This window comes from Desmodus rotundus, chromosome 7 (genome assembly GCF_022682495.2).
Source record: "Desmodus rotundus isolate HL8 chromosome 7, HLdesRot8A.1, whole genome shotgun sequence".
In the NCBI taxonomy this organism is placed as follows: Eukaryota; Metazoa; Chordata; class Mammalia; order Chiroptera; family Phyllostomidae; genus Desmodus; species Desmodus rotundus.
In genome coordinates this window covers 94,758,405-94,777,467 of record NC_071393.1, presented here as the reverse complement: position 1 = coordinate 94,777,467, position 19,063 = coordinate 94,758,405, and the positions used below count along the sequence as shown (strand labels likewise).

General features: G+C 45.2%; 1 protein-coding gene across 2 annotated transcripts in view; it reads right to left on the bottom strand.

Moving 5' to 3' along the window:
• HACD3 (3-hydroxyacyl-CoA dehydratase 3) overlaps window positions 1–14,972 on the bottom strand; it is a 31,165-nt gene extending 16,193 nt beyond the window's left edge. The window contains exons 1-3 of one of the 2 annotated variants that reach the window (XM_024567806.4): window positions 14,703–14,972; window positions 3,313–3,355; window positions 1,206–1,279 (exon numbers count right to left, since the gene is read on the bottom strand). In XM_024567806.4, the coding sequence (XP_024423574.2) occupies window positions 1,206–1,279; window positions 3,313–3,355; window positions 14,703–14,789 (204 nt within the window). In that variant the 5' untranslated portion in view covers window positions 14,790–14,972. The remainder of the gene's footprint in view (window positions 1–1,205; window positions 1,280–3,312; window positions 3,356–14,702) is intronic. The other variant, XM_053928904.2, reaches the window with a different exon arrangement.
• Window positions 14,973–19,063: the final 4,091 nt, after the last annotated feature.

Sequence of the window (19,063 nt, the reverse complement as noted above, 5' to 3'; positions counted from 1 at the left end):
CTCCCACTTCTTCCCTGAAACTGTCCCAGGCCAGTGAGACTACACCAAGAAGCGGCAGGGCAGGCTTATTCCCCCCGCCCCTCTATTCCTACAAGTCCTGACACCAGAGAACGTCCGGAGTCCAGACCAAGGACTGACACCGGGAATGTCTGGGAGGAACAGCACTGTCTTTCTCATTCTGCCAGTGAACGACACGGGAGGAAATCAGGGCCAGGAAGGCAGATAGTCCTGGTCATCCCAGAAGAAACCAGACGAACCTCCCGTGAGATCTACATCACGAGGCACTACATCCAATCACTGCCGAGTGCGTCCTCGCCCTGCAAAGTTTCCTCCCATGAAGATGACTGAATTCAAGCGATCAGTGGTCCCTGGCACAGGCAGTCCTTACTTTAGAAAGGCCTGCTCGGGGCCACAACCGTACTGCAGCAGATGCAACTTTCTCACAAGGCTCAGCCTGGGGAGTCTCCCCACCTAAACTCAAATTCTTAGAGGCTGTTCCAGTTCATTATTCTTCGCCATGGCCTCTCCCTTTGCCTCCAAAGCGAGACCCGTGACACGTTCTCCACCGCTCAAACGACAGCTGACTGTTAAAACCACCAAAACAACTGAAACCTCCCGCAGAGATCAGTGTGCGCGAGCCCCCAGAATCGGAGTGTAATTCCAGAAACTGAACTACACCGTGTGTTAGATTCTCTCCCCTCCTGTTACAGAAGCTTCCTCAAGCTCTGAGAGACAGGAAACTGCAGTATGTGTTCAGCATTCTTTCTAAAGATCAACCGCCTCAGCCTTTTCTGATTTCTCCTGCCGCTCTGGCAAAGTCACATGAAAAGCAGCCCGCTGGCGTGGGCTTCACCTGCCCTGTGTAGCTCTGCTCTCTGTGGGTGCCATGCTCCTCTCTGTCATCACTGAAAAAACAGAGTATCAGAGCTGGAAAACACCCAGAGATCACTAAAGCCATCTTTCATTTAACACACAAGGAAACTGGAACTCGAGAAAGTGAAGGGCCTTGTTCAAACTGCTAATAAGTGGCAGAGCCCAGATTCACCTCGGGTTCTCTGACGTCCACATTGCTCTGCAGCTGAAACATCTTCCAAATAAAAGAACTATATTCTCCTTTGGTTTTTACCTTCTTCCCCTCCACCCCTGCTCCCCATTTCACTAAAGGGCTAACATTTGTTTCCTAAAATAGAAAGGGAAGAACATACCTCTGGCTTCACAAGCTCTAAGAACTCCAGGTAAAACTCATAGACGTTGTCTCCTTTGGCACCATGTCCCTGAGCTATAAAGAAAGAAACGCGGGTTACTGCGAACCTGAGCAGAGAAGGCCATCCAGAAGCTCCCTGCAGCTCTTTCACAAGTATGCAAATATTAACAGGTCCCGCCGGAATGGGTGAGCACCTGCGAGAAGAGCTACTCAACAGCTAGCTAAGGTAAAGCCGGACAGACGCTTATCTCCATTTGTCCTGCTGACGGTCAGCTCCAGGGTATTCACTCACTCTTTCACCGTGGCCCTGGCAATGCCCAGTGCACACGATAGGCAGGAAAAAGAATACTGAAAGCAAGGCCCAAGGTATCACATAGAAAGCTAACTTCTGCTTACACTTTGGTGCTGAATCCAAAGCAGAGAAGAAGCAGGTTAAGGGAAGTTGCAGGATACATGGAAATGCTGGGTCGTCTCAAAGACTCTGAACCGAACACTTCCCAACCAGGGAGAGAAAGTGGAGATGCTGACTTCTCCTACAGCACATCGCAAATGCAACAAAAAAGAGAAAAACAAGCTTCTCAGCTCACTCCTAAGACAGGACGAATGGCAGTGGGAGGAGGGTGCCGGGGTGGACCCTTACACGGCCCCTGCGCCCTAACATCGCTCCTTCCCCCAGGCCAGCCGTGCCCTCCCACGGACTTGTCTGTCAGTTCAGGTCGCTCCCCTCATCTGGCCACATGCAGTAAAACCTGCCTAATATTCGCTGCAGGCAGCTGTTGTTCCCTAAGACCATAAATTCCTTAAGACAGGGTAGTACAAAAGCTCCAAGTGGCAAGATACACTTTAATCACTTCAACTTCCTTTCAAATGTGTAACTCCTAAAAATAACAAAACTAAACTAACCTAAACTAAAATAAAATACCTGAGCTGCTGCCACCACTGCTCTCATCTTGAAAAGTAGATACAAAGGTCAGGCTGTGCTTTCAAGCGAGTATATTAAGGCAGATGGAATCCCATGTAAAACAGAAACTGGTCAATGCCCCATAACCCCAGTCACTTAGCGATGACATTCCGAGACACTAGTACAGAAAGACATCAGTGAGAACCCACCCCTGGGTTAACGGTGAGGCCAGACCTGCCCTGAGGCAAAGCAGCAAAAGTGTGATGAACTGAGACGGGAGAGGGAGGCAGAGTCACAGAATCAAAGACTGTCGGCTGGAGAAGCTTTACACGTCCCCTAGAGTAAGTGTTCCTCAAACTGGTCTGTAAGTGTACATCAGGGAGCCACACAGCCTCGTTAAGAAAATTTCTGGTTTTGATTTCATTACAAGCTTTCAAGAAAAAAAATCATCTAGATCAGCGGCCCCCAACCTTTTTGGCACCAGGGACCGGTTTCATGGAAAGCAATTGTTCCACAGACCAGGGGTGGGGTGGGGGGCAGACAGGAGGCAAAGCTCAGGCGGTAATGAGAGTGAAGCTTCGCTCACTCGCCCCGCCGCTCACCTGCTGTGCGGGTCCAGTTCCTAACAGGCCACGGACCAGTACCAGTCCGCAGCCCAGGAGTCGGGACCGATCTACATGACTACCGTATAAGCTTACAAGTTCAGTGGCTGTGTTTGCATCTGTTCACAGCTTCAGTGAAGCCAAGTATCACTTTATGTGACTATATTTAACTCTTAACGTGTGTCTCAGCCTGGGTCTGTGGCCCTGGAGGATGCTGAGGACATAATCTCAGATGTCTGTGGGTCCTCAGGTTTGAGAAACACAGCTTATAACCCAATACCCTACTTTATATTCATAGGTGCAGAGAAGTCAAAAAGTTGTCTGAGGTAGTAGCAGAATGAGAGCTAAAGAACAGAGCTCCTTCTTGCTAGCCCAGGGTTCTTTTTTGCTCTATCTACTGCCTCCCTGAGAAGATAGCAGGATTTTAAACCAATTCTTTGGCTTTCTTAACCATGTATTTCAAAACAATCTAGTTTACCCCAACAGTATCAGAGAGGTACGCATAAACAGAAAGTGAATAAAACAAATATATAAAAACAAAAAGAAACCACCACTATGCTTCTTTAACTGTGTAGGGAGCTGGGAGCATCTGCCCGAATACTGACCTTTGAAATGCAGTACATTTTCAGTGATGCTGATGGCAGGATTCTGTGAAAAGAGACCAAGGATGCGAGAAGGGGATTTTAATGAGGAGAAAAATGGAATTAAAACCAGGGGCTTACTTCCCTCCATCCTTCCCCCTTGGAGACTCAACCTCCTACCCTGTGCCGCCCCCGGAAAATACATGTAGTCATTTATTCACATCTGTGTTAGGATTTCTCTATGTCTATCTGCACCCATCTGAGATCGTAGCCCACTGCAAGAAGGACCCTAAACTGCTCTAACTGTGCAGAACTATCAGACACGAAGCCAATACATTGTGATAACTGCAGGCAGCGCAAGGTGCTAAGGGAGAGGTGACAGGGGAATACACCTGTAATAGATCTCTAAAACTCAGCCCCTGAGCTGTGGAGGCAGGGAATCTCGTGCAACAGATGAGTCATTTCCAGTGAGAAGATATCAAATAGTATCAAACAACATACACTCAAGACCAAAAGAGTAGTAACCAGCACGAAGTGTTACAGTTCAGTCAGCAAGCACAATGGGAACGGAATGGTTGGGGAAAGCTTCACCAAATGGAAGACCTGTGTTCCAACACGAAGAACAAATTAACTCCAAAAGGGAGAGGGAAGGGCTGTGGATGAAAATGAAACATGCAGTGCCTTAGCCTCAGGCTTCTCACTCTTTACCTCCATCCAAAGGAAGACTGAAAGAGATCAAAATTCTCCAAATTGTTCATCTCTTTGTTCCCAGAGGTTGCTAGGTGCAGCATAATTTAAAGTCAAACTACTGGACTCTTGGTCCAGTGGATGAGAAACAACTCACGTCCTACCTCCCAGCTCAAAGTTAGTCAGCAAGAAGCAGCACGTTTTCAGTGCCACATCCATTCACTTATTTCTCCTGTAGGCTCCGCTCTCTGCACCGCATCCACGTCAAAGGAAACCCACACGACAGACAGCAGGTCGGAGGGAGTGCGCGACCTCCCCGTGGGGGCCTGCATGCTCTATTCAGGGCCAAGCGTGTTCGCGTTCAGGAAAGGGAAATAATGAGGGCTGGGGGGGGGGGCAGGCATTGGAGCCAAGCTTTACGATGAGAACCTCCCCAGTGGGAGTGTAGGGTTCAGGCTGAGAAGCTCACCCAAAGAGGGCAACAATCTAGATGATCTCCGTGGCAGGAAGTGGGAGTTAGGGAACCAAATCAAAAAATGCTGCACTTTCAGGGGTACGATTCCTCAGCAAGGGAAACAGGATTTTGATGTCAATATTACCGTGAAAGCTAGAGTTCTGGGATGTCTTGGAAGTGAGTTTCCTGCCTAGGTCACTTCTTCCCCAGCTGTGTCTCCCACACCCTAATTCACGTGGAAGGAAAAATGGAGGCTGGAGGCCCAGTTTACCCTCCTCAGAGGGACGAATGTGTGCAGCCAAGGTCTAGGGGGCTAGCCACAGCACAGGTCCCGGAGTGCGCTCAGCGCTTCTGGGAGCCGGGCTTCGGCCGCCAAGTCAGCAGTCAGGGCAGCTCCTGCCCAGCAGGGCGCTGGGCATTTCAGGCTCAGCTTCTCTTAATAATTTAAATAAAGGTAGTGGCAGTGGAAAGATATTTCAGTTAAAAATGCTTATGCCAGAAACAAGTTCAAAATTGGAATGAGATCCTGAAGCAACAAAAAAAATTAACATTTTGCCCTGGCCGGTGTGGCTCAGTTAGTTGGAGCATCGGCCCGTAACTGAAAGGTTACGGGTTCAATTCCCCATCAGGGCACAGACTTAGGTTGCGTGTTTGATGCTGGTCCTGGCGCATACAGTAGGCAACCAATTGATGTTTCTCTCTCACATCGAAGATTCTCTCTCTCCTTTCCTCTCTCTCTCTAAAAAAACAATAATAAAAATCTCCTGGAGTGAGGATAAAAAAAAATTAACATCTACATTTATAAGAAAGATTGGCCTATAATCTCTCTTTATCTGCCTCATGAATTGGAGAGCATTACCTCTCTGTGTCTCTCTACCTTTCCTCTCCCCCCCACCCCGGAAATGTAAGTACAAATCTGGGTGGTAGCCAGCCTTCAAGACGGCCCCCCAGCGAGCCTCGCCCCCTGGTATTTACACCCCGTGTGGTCCCCTTCTCCTAACTGACGTCAGGTATGATCTGAGTAACCGACAAAATACAGTGGAGACGACAATGTGGCTTCTGAGGGTAGGTCCTAAATCATGAGGCACCCATCCAGGCACCTTGGACTGTTCGCCCTGGGCCCGCATCATGAGAAGACTCAAGCAGTCCTGTGTGGAGGCCCACCTGGAAAACTAACTTGTGGGCGTCAATCTGCCACCAAGGTGAGGGAGACATCCCTGAAGTGAGTATCCCGGGCTATCGATACAACGGACCTCTGACTACAGCCTCGTGAAGACAGGTCCCAAGCCACACCAACCCTGGTCCTTCCTGAGGGGCCCACAGAAACCAAGAGATGATAAATGATTATTATTGTTTTAAACCACTACATTTTGGGGTGATTTGTTATGCGGCAATAGATAACTAATAAAATTACTTCTGTAAATGTTTGGTAGACTCAATTGTGAAGCCACTCAAACCTGGGAATTTCCTTGTGGGAAGATTTTTTTTTTACTACTGAGTTATTTGTCATTGGGCAATTTAGGTTTTCCACCTCTTTGGTAGAAACCATCTTTACTTTCTAGGAATTTATCCATTTTATCTGACGTAAATTCAATATTCTCTTTGCTTTTTAGTGTTTGTAGCTTCTGCGGTTAAGTCTTTTTCATTACTGATATGGTTTGTCTTACTCTTATCAAGAGGTTTTAGTTGTCTTTTCAGTAACTTTCTGCTCTTTATTTCCTTCAAGTTTGAGAGAATTTGCTATTTTTTTCTAACTTCTTGAAATTGACTCAGAGACCATTAACTTTCAGATTTCATTCTTTTCTCTTAATAATTTAAATAGAAGCATTTAAAAATATAAATTTCCTGCCAACTCCTACTTTGGCTGCATCTCTCAAACTCTGAATGTACTATTATTCAGTATTATTCATTATTATTCACTCTAAAATATTTTCTAATTCCCGTCATTGATTTTTTCCCTTGAAACATGGGCTACTGAGAAGTGTTTCTTAACTGCCAAACACAGGATTTTCTAGTTACATTATTAATTTCTGCCGCAAGTACACTGTGATCAAAGAACATTAATGCTCTGTGTGATTTTAATCCTTTCAAATTTGTGGACACTTGCTTGAGGAAACAGTATATAGTAAAATTCTGTAATGTTCTGAGTAAATTTAAAAAGAATGCATATTTTGGAATTATTAGATGGAATGTTCTATATATATATCCATTGGGTTTACTGATAATTATTTGTTCACATAATCTGTTTTTATGGAATTCTGTCTTCTTATTCTTTCAATTACTGAAAAATCACACTATTTTAAACTTGTCTATTTCTCCTTGTACTCCTGTTAATTGCCATATTATAGAGGCCATGTTACTAGTTATATATCAGTTTAAGATTGTTATGCCGTCCTGGGGAATTGAAACTTGTATCATTATAAACTTCCCATACCTTCTCAGCTCTAAACATACATTTTTGCTTAAGACTCTTATCTGGTCAATTGACACAGCTATAGCACAAGAATCTGCATTTGCGTCTGCCAGGCACCTAGCGGCCCTATCAGTTTAGACCACTTTAAACTAAATTCATGGCTTGAGGGATTTTGGATCTCCAAAGTTGTGTAGATTTGGGCTACATAATCTTTTGAGAGCCAACTAACAGTTTTAAGTCCTCAAGGACCTTTCCCTCTACTTTGTTCAATGCCAGTGCATATGGGGGTAGGACGGTGGCGTGGTTTTGCCTCTAATTCATCCTTCTTCTACAGGTGTGGAGCCCTCTGAAGCACAGTTAGTGGGGAAAAGAAGGGTTTCCTATTACACACTGCATCTCTGGTGGGATTGGATCTCACTTCTGTCCCCTGAACTCTGTCAGGCTGTCAAAAGCAAAGTTCAAGTTCATGCAGCTGAGCAAATGTTCTCATGGCAAAAACAATTTCAGGACTTAGCCTGCCTCTCTGAGTTCCCGCTTGACTTTCTAACTTGTTGACTCCACGATGATTTTAAGATTTATATTGAACACTTTTAGTCATTTTTAACAGAAAGGTTGATTTGCTCAACTTAGCCCTCCTTTTGCTAGAAATTGAACTGTGCTTTTGCTTATGAAAAGAGAAGTGAATAAGGAAAAGAGTAAAAGGTGTCTGCAGTGGACCTGGTACAAATCCTGGTCCTGTCATACTTACTTCCATCGTTCCCTTTCCAACCCACAGCAACTGTCCTCATTTGTTAGAGAAACAATAAGCCCCCTTATTTCACAAGGCTATTGTGACAACTATAATAACATACAGAGAGTCTGGCACCTAGTAAGCACTCATGTTATGGTTGCTTTTTTTCCTCTGAATAGAATGCTCCTCTAAGCTCCCGTCTCTATTCACCTTTCAAAGTCCAGGTCAAATTGTTGCCAGTGGGGGTGGGGCCTTTTGCAGTTGCGAGAAAAGCATTTTGGGCGACCCACACACGAGAGAATGAGGTGTAGTGGTGAGGTTTATTTGAATAGAAATGGAGGGCTGCCCCCAGGTCCCCAGTGTCTCATCTCTGTCCATCCCACTGTGGAAAAAGTCCCGCCTTGTCTTCATCAGACCCAGAAACAGGGCCAGTGTCCACACACTTTGTTCCATGCCAAAGCTGAGTCCAGTGCAGCCTTTGTTCCTGCCTGGCTGATGCGAGTCTCTGTTCCTGGCTGCACTCCGGCTGGTGCTTGACGCCTGCACTTGGAGTCTGCCCAGCTGCCGGGCCGCAGGAGGCTGCTAGGCCCACATGGCTGCCGTGGAGAGAGAATGCATGAGCCTACGAACAAACACATATTATGGGGAGGGAGGTAGGGGGCGGAGAGAGAGAGAGAGATCTTGCCTTTATTAAGCTGATTATATTATCTTGGGCTTGGGAAGGACCAGGCACTCTTTCAAACTGACCAATCAACTCCCCGATCCTTTGGGGGCTGCTGCTGGGTCCTCCCCCTAACCAATCCATGTCCTAGATCTTGGGGTAGAGGGGTGTTCTGAGTCCCTTACCAATCCTTTTTAAAGGCTAGACAGACAGGCCTCTATGGTCACCATTTTGGCTCCTACTGTTCACGCCTCAAAGTAGAAGGACCTCCCCCTGCATCATCTTGGCTTCTACCAGGCATGCACCCAGCAGAGGAATTTCCCTTCTACTGTTTTATTCCTCCCCCCAACCCATAGCGTGGGCCAGTGGACCAGTTGTACCCTGGGGAGACTGGCAAGCCAGTCCTTCCTCCCTACACAAGGGATGAAGGGTTGATAATCCCCTTGGTGGGAAGGTGGGGGGCAATGCTGCAATACCTGGGGATTGTGTGAAGCTGCAGCTCCCCAGCTTATTATGCATAATAATGTCTGATTCCCTTGGCTTCCTTCCTTCATCATTATCTAGCTACCCACACTAACAAAACGTTAAGTCCTCTTCCCACCTACTCACTTCCGACATCAAAATTAATGGTGTACTTCCTACCTTGTCTTCACCTTTACTATAATACTTATCACACTGTTCTGTAATTACTGTTTATTGCTTTATCTGCCCCTCTAGAATTGAGTTCTCTGATGGTAGGAACTGTGTCTTATTAATCTCTGAATCCCTAATGCCTCAATTACTATTTAATAAAATGAAATTAAGTCAATTCACTCCATTTTCACAATTCCTGACAGAACTGGTATCCAATGAACTGTCTGCTACCTAACTCTTTAGACAGTGGTTTCCTTTCTAGTTCGAATTGCTAGTATTTCTCTTTGTGGGCATGTGTGATTAACATATACGCAGAAAAGACTTATGAAGTAAGTTTGAGGCTCACTGAACTCCCTAGTCCCTAGCACTGTGCCTGTACCATCGTGGGCGCTCAACAGTTATCAAAGCATTTAATGACTTAACCGCTTTATGAGTGTTTCTGCACTGCGGTTCTGAACGGCTGAGGCTTATCTAATCTTTGGTATAAAATATTTCAGGCAATCGGTCGCACAGGAAGACTGAGCAAGCACCGCCGCACCTATCCTCTATCAGCATTTGGCTCTACTTGCTTCATCGGGTTTCCCCCCAAAGAAATAAAACAGACACGGGCACAGTTTCACAATCCCCCGATCCCACTGCCCTCTCTTTCTCTCAGACTCATCCCATCCTCACAGGTACCCAGTATTCCAAAACTGGAGCTTATCACTCCGGCTGGAGTTCTTCACTCACTTACAACATGCTGGGTATTCTTTATTACACAAAGTTTTATCTTACACGTGACATACATGGGTTCACAGTGTCTATAATAGAATTCTTCAACTTGCTTTCTAGTCTATGTTCTATTTCTGAGCTTCGTCGTCATAGATATGGGCAGTTCTGTTCCGTTTATCTCAGCTATTGCACAGTGTGCCACTGGGTAACTACACCACAACCTATCCACTCTCCTGTTGGTAAGAGTTAAGATTGTTTTAAAACTTTTTGCCGCAACCCTGGCTGGTGTGGCTCAGTAGGTTGAGCACCAGCCTGAGAACCGAAAGGTCAGTGGTTCTATATCCAGTCAGGTCCCCTGTTGGGGGCGTGTTGAGAGGCAACAGATTGATGTTTCTCTCCCACATGGATGTTTCTCTTCCTCTTTCTCCCTTCCTTCCCCTCTCTCAAAAATTTTTTTTTGTTGCAATGAACTGCTGTCTCCTCGTACATGAATGGAAGAGCTTCTCTAAGGAGCAAACTTTCTGAGTGATAAGGATACGCACATCCTGAGCTGGACCGCACAGTGCCGAACAGTTCTCCAAACCAGCGGTACCAATTAGCACTCCCACCACCAACTGTACAAAAATGGCCCGTGTTGAACAACCTCGCCAACAGTTGGTAATGTTAGACTTTTCATTTTTCACAATCTAATGTGAGAAATAATGTCCTATCATTTTCATTTAAACATCCCTGATTATAAGTGAGGTAAAGCATCTTTTCAGGTTTATTAGCCATTCTTGTTTCCTTTTACTCTAAACTGCTTTTGTTATCTACCTTTTTTTCTATTGGCTAATATGTCTTTTTCTCCTTGATCTGTAGGTAGGTCTCTATATATTCAAGTACTGGTTACTTGTTAGTGATACTGGCCACAATACCTGCTTCAAGCATGTCTGAAATTCGTCAATCTTTTTTAAGGTTTTTGTTTTCTTGATGAATGCATTCTCCCCTGTTCCAATACCATACAGTCTCCTATATTTTCTTTCAGTGGTTTTGCTTTATGCATTTAAGTTATTAACCTACCTGGAATTGACTGCTTTGTACGTAGGCAATCTCATTTTATCTTTTTGCCATTTGGATTACCAGGTGCCCCAATACAATTTCCTGAAAGGCTCATCCTTTCCCATATTAACTTGGAAAACCATGCTGTAACAGTAACAGCGTGGCTTTAACAGATTTATCCATCTATGGATAAATCTTCTAATAGACTCTATTCTGTTCTATTGCTCTTTGGATTTCTCTCATTGAAGGTTTAATGTCACAGGAATAATCCCTTACACTTGAACAGCACACCAGAATTCACAAAGCACTTCCAAATCCAATATCCAATTCAAACCTCCAAACAATCCTGTTAATTAGGTATTATTATTCACACTTATTTGGATGAAGAGACCAAGGTCCATAAAGGTTAAGTGAATTATCCAAGGCCACCGACTAGTAAGAAGAAGAGCAAGGACCTGATCTCATGCCTTCAGTTACCACTCTTCCCACCAGGCTCTGCCGGGTGAGGACAAGACCCATCCCAGAGCTATGCACTTTGTCCACACACAACCAAAACAAACAAACAAAAGCTCTGATAAGTGAGCAAATGCTTTACCAACTGTGTTTGCTGACACAAATCTGCCCACTATGCTTATCTTGAAAATAAACTCTATTCTGAAAGTAACCTTGCCCTAGCCCCCTGGGCCCCAGCTAGCCTCTTCGCTACCGCTGGCCTCAAACACAGACAACGCAGCTGTTGAAATCTTTGTTGTGAGCCATTTCTCCTCACATCAGCCATGGTTTCCCATCAGCCACTAACCCTCCAAAGACAGAATAGAATAGAGATGTGAGTTTTTGTAAGTTGCATTTTTAAACAAATTTATCCGTCTCTCAAAAAAAATAAGGATGGTTCTCCGTCTCAGAAAGGGAGGGAAGCAGAGCTGATGCCCCCAAACTGGAGTTCAATACTAAAACTCACACATTAGCTATAGAGCAGGGGGCAGCAGAAAGCTGTCCCACAACCCGGCACCTAGTAGGACGCGAGACAAGAGCAGGTACTCCGCAAACGTGTCCACTGAAGCAACCAATACAGGATTGCTTCATCCTGAGCCAGGATCACCGGTTGTACAGGTCCTGCACACACCAGTAAATTAAAAAAAAATTTTTTTAATAATAAAAAGCAGCCCTGACATTCAAAAGGTGGCCTGGCCCTCACTGCTAAAGCGTGTTATTCTCCTATTGGACATAAGCGATCTCAGAGAATACCAACCTGAGACAAGGTTATTCTGAAACCTTGACAAAATGAGACACAGGCCGTTTCATAATTTTGTGTAAGCACAGACAGAAATATGGCCAGTGTGTCACCCATAAGATACCAGACACCCTTCCTCCCTCCCTACTTCCCTACCAATTATGAACAGTTTCATTCTGTGTTACTCTCTTCCCCATTGATAAGATTTATTCAGATGACCAACCATAGAATTGCCTCCAATTTATAACAGCATATAAAGCGCATCCCACTCCCTTAGACCATCCCTGAACCACCAAAGTCCACACCCTTCAACAGTTCTTTCTAATACCCTTTTAAAACACCCCATAGTTCTCCATGCCTTTCCTTGCTGAGAAGATAATAAACCAGATTTGTTTAAGTCCTGTCTTCCTGGCAGTCTTGGGCTGTAGGGCATTCACATGGTACAAATCAGATAATCCAAGCCTACGCCTTTCTCTCTGTGGGAACTTCTCCCAGTCTCAGTTTGACAAGAATTCTTCACCTCATTTCTGGAAGTCATCTCTAACTAAACAAAAGAGAAGTAACAAATTCCTTTTAACACCAGGGACCTGGTTCAACATTCAAGTCCAGTTTTATCAATAAACATACTCATGAACAAAACGTTTCGTTTGTATATACTATGCTTTCTTCTGGATAGTAAGCCTTTAGAAAGCTGAATCTGTCTAATTCGCCTTTGTAACTATAGTATCTCACATGTGGTAGATTTCTTTTATGAATGGTATGAACTTGATGCTTTTAAACTAATGATAGCTGAAATGGATGCCCTCAGAGTTACACATAGGAAATATTACGGGGGAAAAAAAACTCAACTGGAGAAAAAAACAAGATTTATTTTTTCCCAAAAGTTAAAAAATGGATTTCTCTTTCCAAAAGAAAATTCAATTTTTCTCCACCTTTACATTTCTTTAACTATATTTTAAAACATGTAACTTTATATTTTTAAATATTCCAAATAGGACTGACATGTGGTCATGTTTCCTAAGTACAGGTTAAATCTTTTAGAAAAAAAATGTAAGTATCATGCATTCTTTCATCTGTCCAACTAACTTCCACTTCTTCCCACCGCCACCACTTCTTTCCCACCTAAAAACAACTTTTCTGTGTGTAGCTTCAAAAGTACCCCAGCACACTGCACCCTTATCCCATGACAGTCATCTAGAGAGGGCGGAGTCTGCGTTTGTTTAACTGGTATACACCAGTGATTTCCAACCTTTTTCATCTCATGGCACACATAAACTAGCTACTAAAATCCTGGGACACACCAAAATAGGTATTCTATTTTTTGCCGATCTGACAAAAAAATAGGTATAATTTTGATTCATTCACACTGGACAGCTATTGTTTGTTGTGTTGGCTACTGTCTTTTTTTTTTTTTTTTTTTGGACAATCTAAGGTAAAAGAGATCAGTGCTTAACTAAATAGTCAGATATTACATGTTTTAAAAATGCTTGCGGCACACGGGTGGAAAAGCGCTGGTCCACACAGCGCTAGACACTTGAAGAGAGCGATTGTCGCAACCGGACTTTCTCATCGATTGCTGGAAAAAGCCCTCTCTAGAGGGAGGCTTTGGTCCCATCCACAAAATCTTTGTTTTCTCCATTTTCTATTAACACACCCTCAGGCAGAGAAGAGACAGGCAACACAAAACATTTATTTATTCAACCTGTGAGGCAAAGGAAGTATAATTCAGCCTGGTTTAACATATTAAATGACACACCGTACAATGAGACAGGCTGCTTACGGGCATTCTGGCCAGTAGTGTCTTTTACCGTTCCATGGGAAAGCAGGTTATAATCCAGATGTAAAGATCAAATGCAATAAATTCAAGTCTACACTCAAAGTGCACCTACACTTTGCAAGTCAGTATGCCAGACAGGCTGCCAGATCCAAACGTAAATTCAGAGAGTGTAAGTGGAATGGAGGAGGCTGCAAAGTACCGTGGATGTCAAGGAGAGTAGGGAGTAAGGATGACTGCAGAAAGAACATTCCAGATGGAAAACTCCAGTTCCTCAAAGGCTGGAATCCTGGACCGTTTGGACAGAAATAGGGGAGTACTCAGGTCCCGAGCTCTCCACCACTGCGGAGGCCTCCGCTTGCTCACAGAGGGAGCCAATGAGACCAAACATAAATGCTCGATGTAACTTAAGATAATTTTTAAGTTCTCTATGCAACTCAGCAAACCTGAGCTCACAAGCTTTGGAACAAGGGGTAAAGACCATTTCTTCGAGGTCTTCTGGATTTGAAAATGAACAAGAATGACTTCCCTTATTGAACTAATGGGGGGGGCGGTGTGGGTGTGGGGTGGGTGTGGCCCCTCTGAGGCAGCGGCAGGCCTCGGAAGGGACCGGTTAGACCTCTCAGGCCAGCTCCAGACCTCTAACCACACCACCGCCAGGCAAGCCACTGTCCCACTGCATCCTTCACCCAATGAGTTCATCCTACGCCTGCAACGGCCTCAGTAAACCCAAACTCTGACTGCCAGGCCTCCAGGACCGGGCTCTGGCACCATCAGGCCGAAGACTAGGAACAAAGAAGAGGCCCAGGGCAGACTCCGAGGCCCCCGCGAGACTCACGCAGCACCCGAAGGTATCGGCTGTCCGCAGGAGTCGTGGCCCTGGCCTGCGGGTTCTCCTCGACAAGGGCTAGCTCCTACCCGACGCTGGACGCCGTGAGTGCACCCAGTCCCAGATCCCGTCGCCGCACAGCAGGCTCTCCTGCAGGCACCCGGACAAAGGACCACGGGATCTGGGTGGCTCCCGGTGAGCCCTGGGAGCCCCCGACCCTGCGCTCGTCCCGCCGCCCGGACCCGGCCTTTACCTGCACGTCACTCAGCTCCACGCGCAGATACAGCTCGCGGTGTCGCTGAGCCCAGTAGACGTGCGGCGTCAGCACCTGATTCTCCATGGCCACACAGCCCAGGGCGCAGGGAGAATCTCTCGCTGCGCCTGGCTGCCTCTGGAAGTGCGCCGCTGGAGCCTGCGGGACGCAGGCCGCAAAGCCCGGTGCTCCTAAGGGTCCGCAGCCAGCAGCCTCGAGACGCCCCACGCTCTCCCGCCGCACTTGCGCAGTGACAAGCCGGCGGCGCTGGCGCGGGCTCTGGGACAGTAGGTGAGCCGCGAGAGGGCGGGGCGAAGGCGGGAAGGGGCGGGCCCAACAGCCAGGGACGCCCGAGCCCGCTGCAGCAGCCTAGGGAGTAGCAATCCCGGCAGGTGCACCGCGCTTCGCTCGGTTCTTCAGGGCGATGCCTAGAAGCAAGCTTACAAACCAAAAACGCCAGAGACTTAAGAGGAACCGGTCAGTATGGGGAAAGAGCTTGGACCTGATGTATCTGGAAGGTCTCTCCCATTCTGTCGCTTAGTAATTAAACATTTACTGACCGCCTACTTACTGCCTGGGCTGGAAAGCTAAACCCTGGAGCTATCAATAAAACCGTAAGAAACAGTTCCTGACAACTGGAACCCTCAGTCTATTCAAAGACGCAGGTGGGGGACGACCGTAACAGTGTCAATAATAAAAAAAATTAAAATGTATCTGAGCATCCTAATATTATATCTGGCAAACTTCATAGTAGGTTCTCAACAAGTACTTGTTGCATTTATGAAGTTTTAAAAAAGACGCAGGCTATTACAGACAGTAAGGGTGATGATGGTTATAAGGGAAGCGGTGTGGGAGGAGATGGAAGAGTGCGCTAGAGGGGACAGTTAAGAGTACAGGCCAGGGGTTTAGAGTACTGACGGAAATATTCCATTCTAAGCTGCCCCAGATGGTAGCCACTAGCCACATGAAGATTTTGCGTTCTTGAAATGTGGCTAGTGAGAATGAGAAACTGAATTTTTAATTTTATATACTTCTAATTAGTTTAAACATCCACATACTGGTACTATCCTATTGGATTGAACAGGAGATCTGCCTCTCTTAAAATAAGAAACACAAACTAGAGAAAGCACTAATTTAAGTCTAATTTAAACTATCTCATATGTATCCACTTTCATCTTCAAGCCTGCCACAGTGAGAAAGTAAAATTACTATGAAAACTGGAAGTCTGGGACAAAAAATGGAATTTATACTTCAGTTCTGTTAGTGCTCACTTACTTATTACCAAAATGCTGAGCACGGGGATACAAAGATGAAAGAGAAATGAAACCAGCTCTAAAGAAACATTTAGCTCGGGGGTGAACTGCATAACATACAGACAGCTTTAATATGGGGAGTGTACTGAGTTCCCAAAGAGCCAGGAAGGGAGGAACTGAGGGTTGTAGGAACCATGGGCGGCCTTTTGAGAGCAACCCTTGAGAGCTGGACAAGGACGTGTGGGGAGGAACTTGGTAAGAGGAAGAAGCCGAGGGAAGGCGGTGGAAGCACAGGGCAGGAGTGCAAAGGTGAAGAGCTGTGGGAGGGTTCTGACTGGGGGGTTAAGGGCCTGGAGAAGACCGGCTGCCCCAGATCTGGAAACGCAGATAGGGAGTGGATTAGCAAAGGATTTGCTTCAGCGAGGTGTTTGTTCTGTATCCCACAGACACGAGGAAGTTTGTTAAACAGATTAGCAAAATCGAATATGTGCTCAGCAGGATGACCTGTCAGTGAGGAGAATTGGTAGTACGCATACCAGTTGAAGGTGATATAATCTGCCGGGTATGAGAAAATGAAAGCAGTAAACTTGATAGCCTTGAATTTTAAAAATAAAATGTTTTTTAAATGTTTATTGATTTTTATAGAGAGAGGGAGAGAAAATGTCGATTTGTTGTTCCACTTATTTATGCCTGCATTGGTTGCTTCCCGTATGTGCCCTGACTGGGCATCAACCTCGAAACCTTGGCGTATCAGGACAATACTCTAACCCACTGAGTTACCTGGCTGGGGTTAGTAAAAATAAAATATTTTTAAATGATAAAGGCATTTTTATTGCATTGCCTTTACTACAATGTAGATGAAATATAGGGTACTTTTTAAATTTTGAACTTGCATATAGGAAATAGGCAAATTTTCACTGTTTAGCTTAAGCTGAATTTTTATATACTTTTATACCTGTGGAATTAACTACCATCCAGATCAAGATCTGGGACATTTCCAGCATTCCAAAAGTCCTCTAATGTCAGTATACCTTTGTCACAGGTGGGCCCAGGTAACCACGTTCTTGGTGGTCGCAGACAAAGAATTGAACTGAACACACAGAGAGTTTATAGCAGAAAGGGGGAGAGCAGATTTATTAAGCGGTGGTACACTCCACAGAACATGGGAGCGGGCCAACTCCGAACAGAGAGTGACCCTAGGGGCTGGAGGGTTTCTATTCTTATAGGGTGGATATTTCCTGGCTAGTTTTGGCAGACTTTTATTGCGCATGTACAAGTAGTTATATTACTTTAAAGCTACCGCACATATGGTCTCCCATGATTTTCTTTGATTGGCCATCGGAGAAGGGGTTTGAACACTGTTCATGTATTATAATGCTATTATAATGAAGCAGGGGTCCTGTGGCATCTTCTGTGCAGGTGCGTTCATGAGTCACCACGGTTCAGCGCTTTTCCAGAAAGGGAGAACAGCTGGTCTTAGAACAGGGTCTCCTGTACCGGTAGCCTTGATCTTAGCCCTGGGACACCTCCTTCCTGTCTCCTGTCTCAGAAGCACAAGCTCAGTGCTTCAGGCCACTTTTCTTCCTTTGGCAAATGATCATGTACATCTTGTTCACCTTTTTACAGAATGTTTTATCCCTGGGAGATGTTTTAGAAAATGAACTGTAGAATTTGGCTCTTCGGTGCCTCACCCAGAATCACTCAGTCAGATACCCTTAACCTAAACCAGGTTTCTCTATCTAGACAGCACAAAGCTAAGAGTGGAAAAGGAGACTGACTGGATCAGCTCAGGCATCTGCTGAAGAATGGTGGGTACCCAGCTCAGGCCCCATCATCCCCTAACTATGCCAGGAGGGGGGGATTGCAGGCAGTCATCCACAGCCTGTCAAGCCACAGTTCAGAAGCATGTGCAGAGATGCCCACCTCCCCAGGCTCAGTGGTCTGTGAGGATGAAGACCCCCTTTAACCCCATTCAGTTTGACCTACCTGATAATTCCTGGCTCTCTGGGCTGCCCACGTGGTTGCCAGGTGCAGACAGTGGGGAAGTATACTACTGTTTGTATAAAAATACAGGACTAGTGAGAGGAATAATACATACATCTTTATATAGATATATATAGACATACACACTCATGCATGTTTGTATATCATAAAATATTACAAGAAAGCATATATGCAAGAAACCAGTAACATCAGTTCCTTGTGGACAAGGAAACTGGGTGATGGGAGGACCAGGATGGGAGAACATTTTTCACTATACAAACTTTTATACTTCAAAAACTTTTTTGTTAAGATTTTATTTATTTATTTATTTATTTAAAGAGACAGGGGAAGGGAAGGAGAGAGGGAGAGAAACATCAATGTGTGGTTGCATCTCATGTGCCCACTATTGGGGACCTGGCCTGCAACCCAGGCCTGTGCCCTGACTAGGAATCAAACTGGCAACCCTTTGGTTCGAAGGCCAGTGCTCAATCCACTGAGCTACACCAGCAAGGGCTAAACTTCAGAATTTTGAATCATGTGATAGTATTACCTATTTAAGCACTTAAATATGAAAAAATTAAGGTAAAATGCCCTTTTTTATTATTATAGCTCGTTTGTACTATGCCTCCCATAAGGACCAGAAAATTGCGGGAAGTGGAAAAACGAACTCTAGCCCACCGTCTTCTGTAGGCAGCGGCTATTAGTGTGTGCGTTATATGCTTATGCTCTGTTTCCTCCGCTAAATTATAAACCTCCCGAGAGCACAGATTGCCTCCTTCTGGTGTCCGAGCATCTAGCACAATGTGTTTCATAAACTAGATGCTTACAACACGTTTGTCAATGATAATGCCCAGTGCTGAGAAACTTTTAGTGGAATTGGCACACGTGCTGAACGTAGGTAAGGGCCCCATGAATCCACGGAATCACTGTGGAAGGCAGTTTTGCAATACATGCCAAGAAAAATGGAGATGTTAATGCTAATTGGCCTAGTAACTTCCCTTTTGAGATTTTATTCTAGTAAAATAATTTCAAGGAAGAAAGATGTATATATGAAAATGTTTATGCTGTTATATGGGGCAGCAATGGAAATTAAATGAGAATGACCGATTGAATTGTAGCATAACT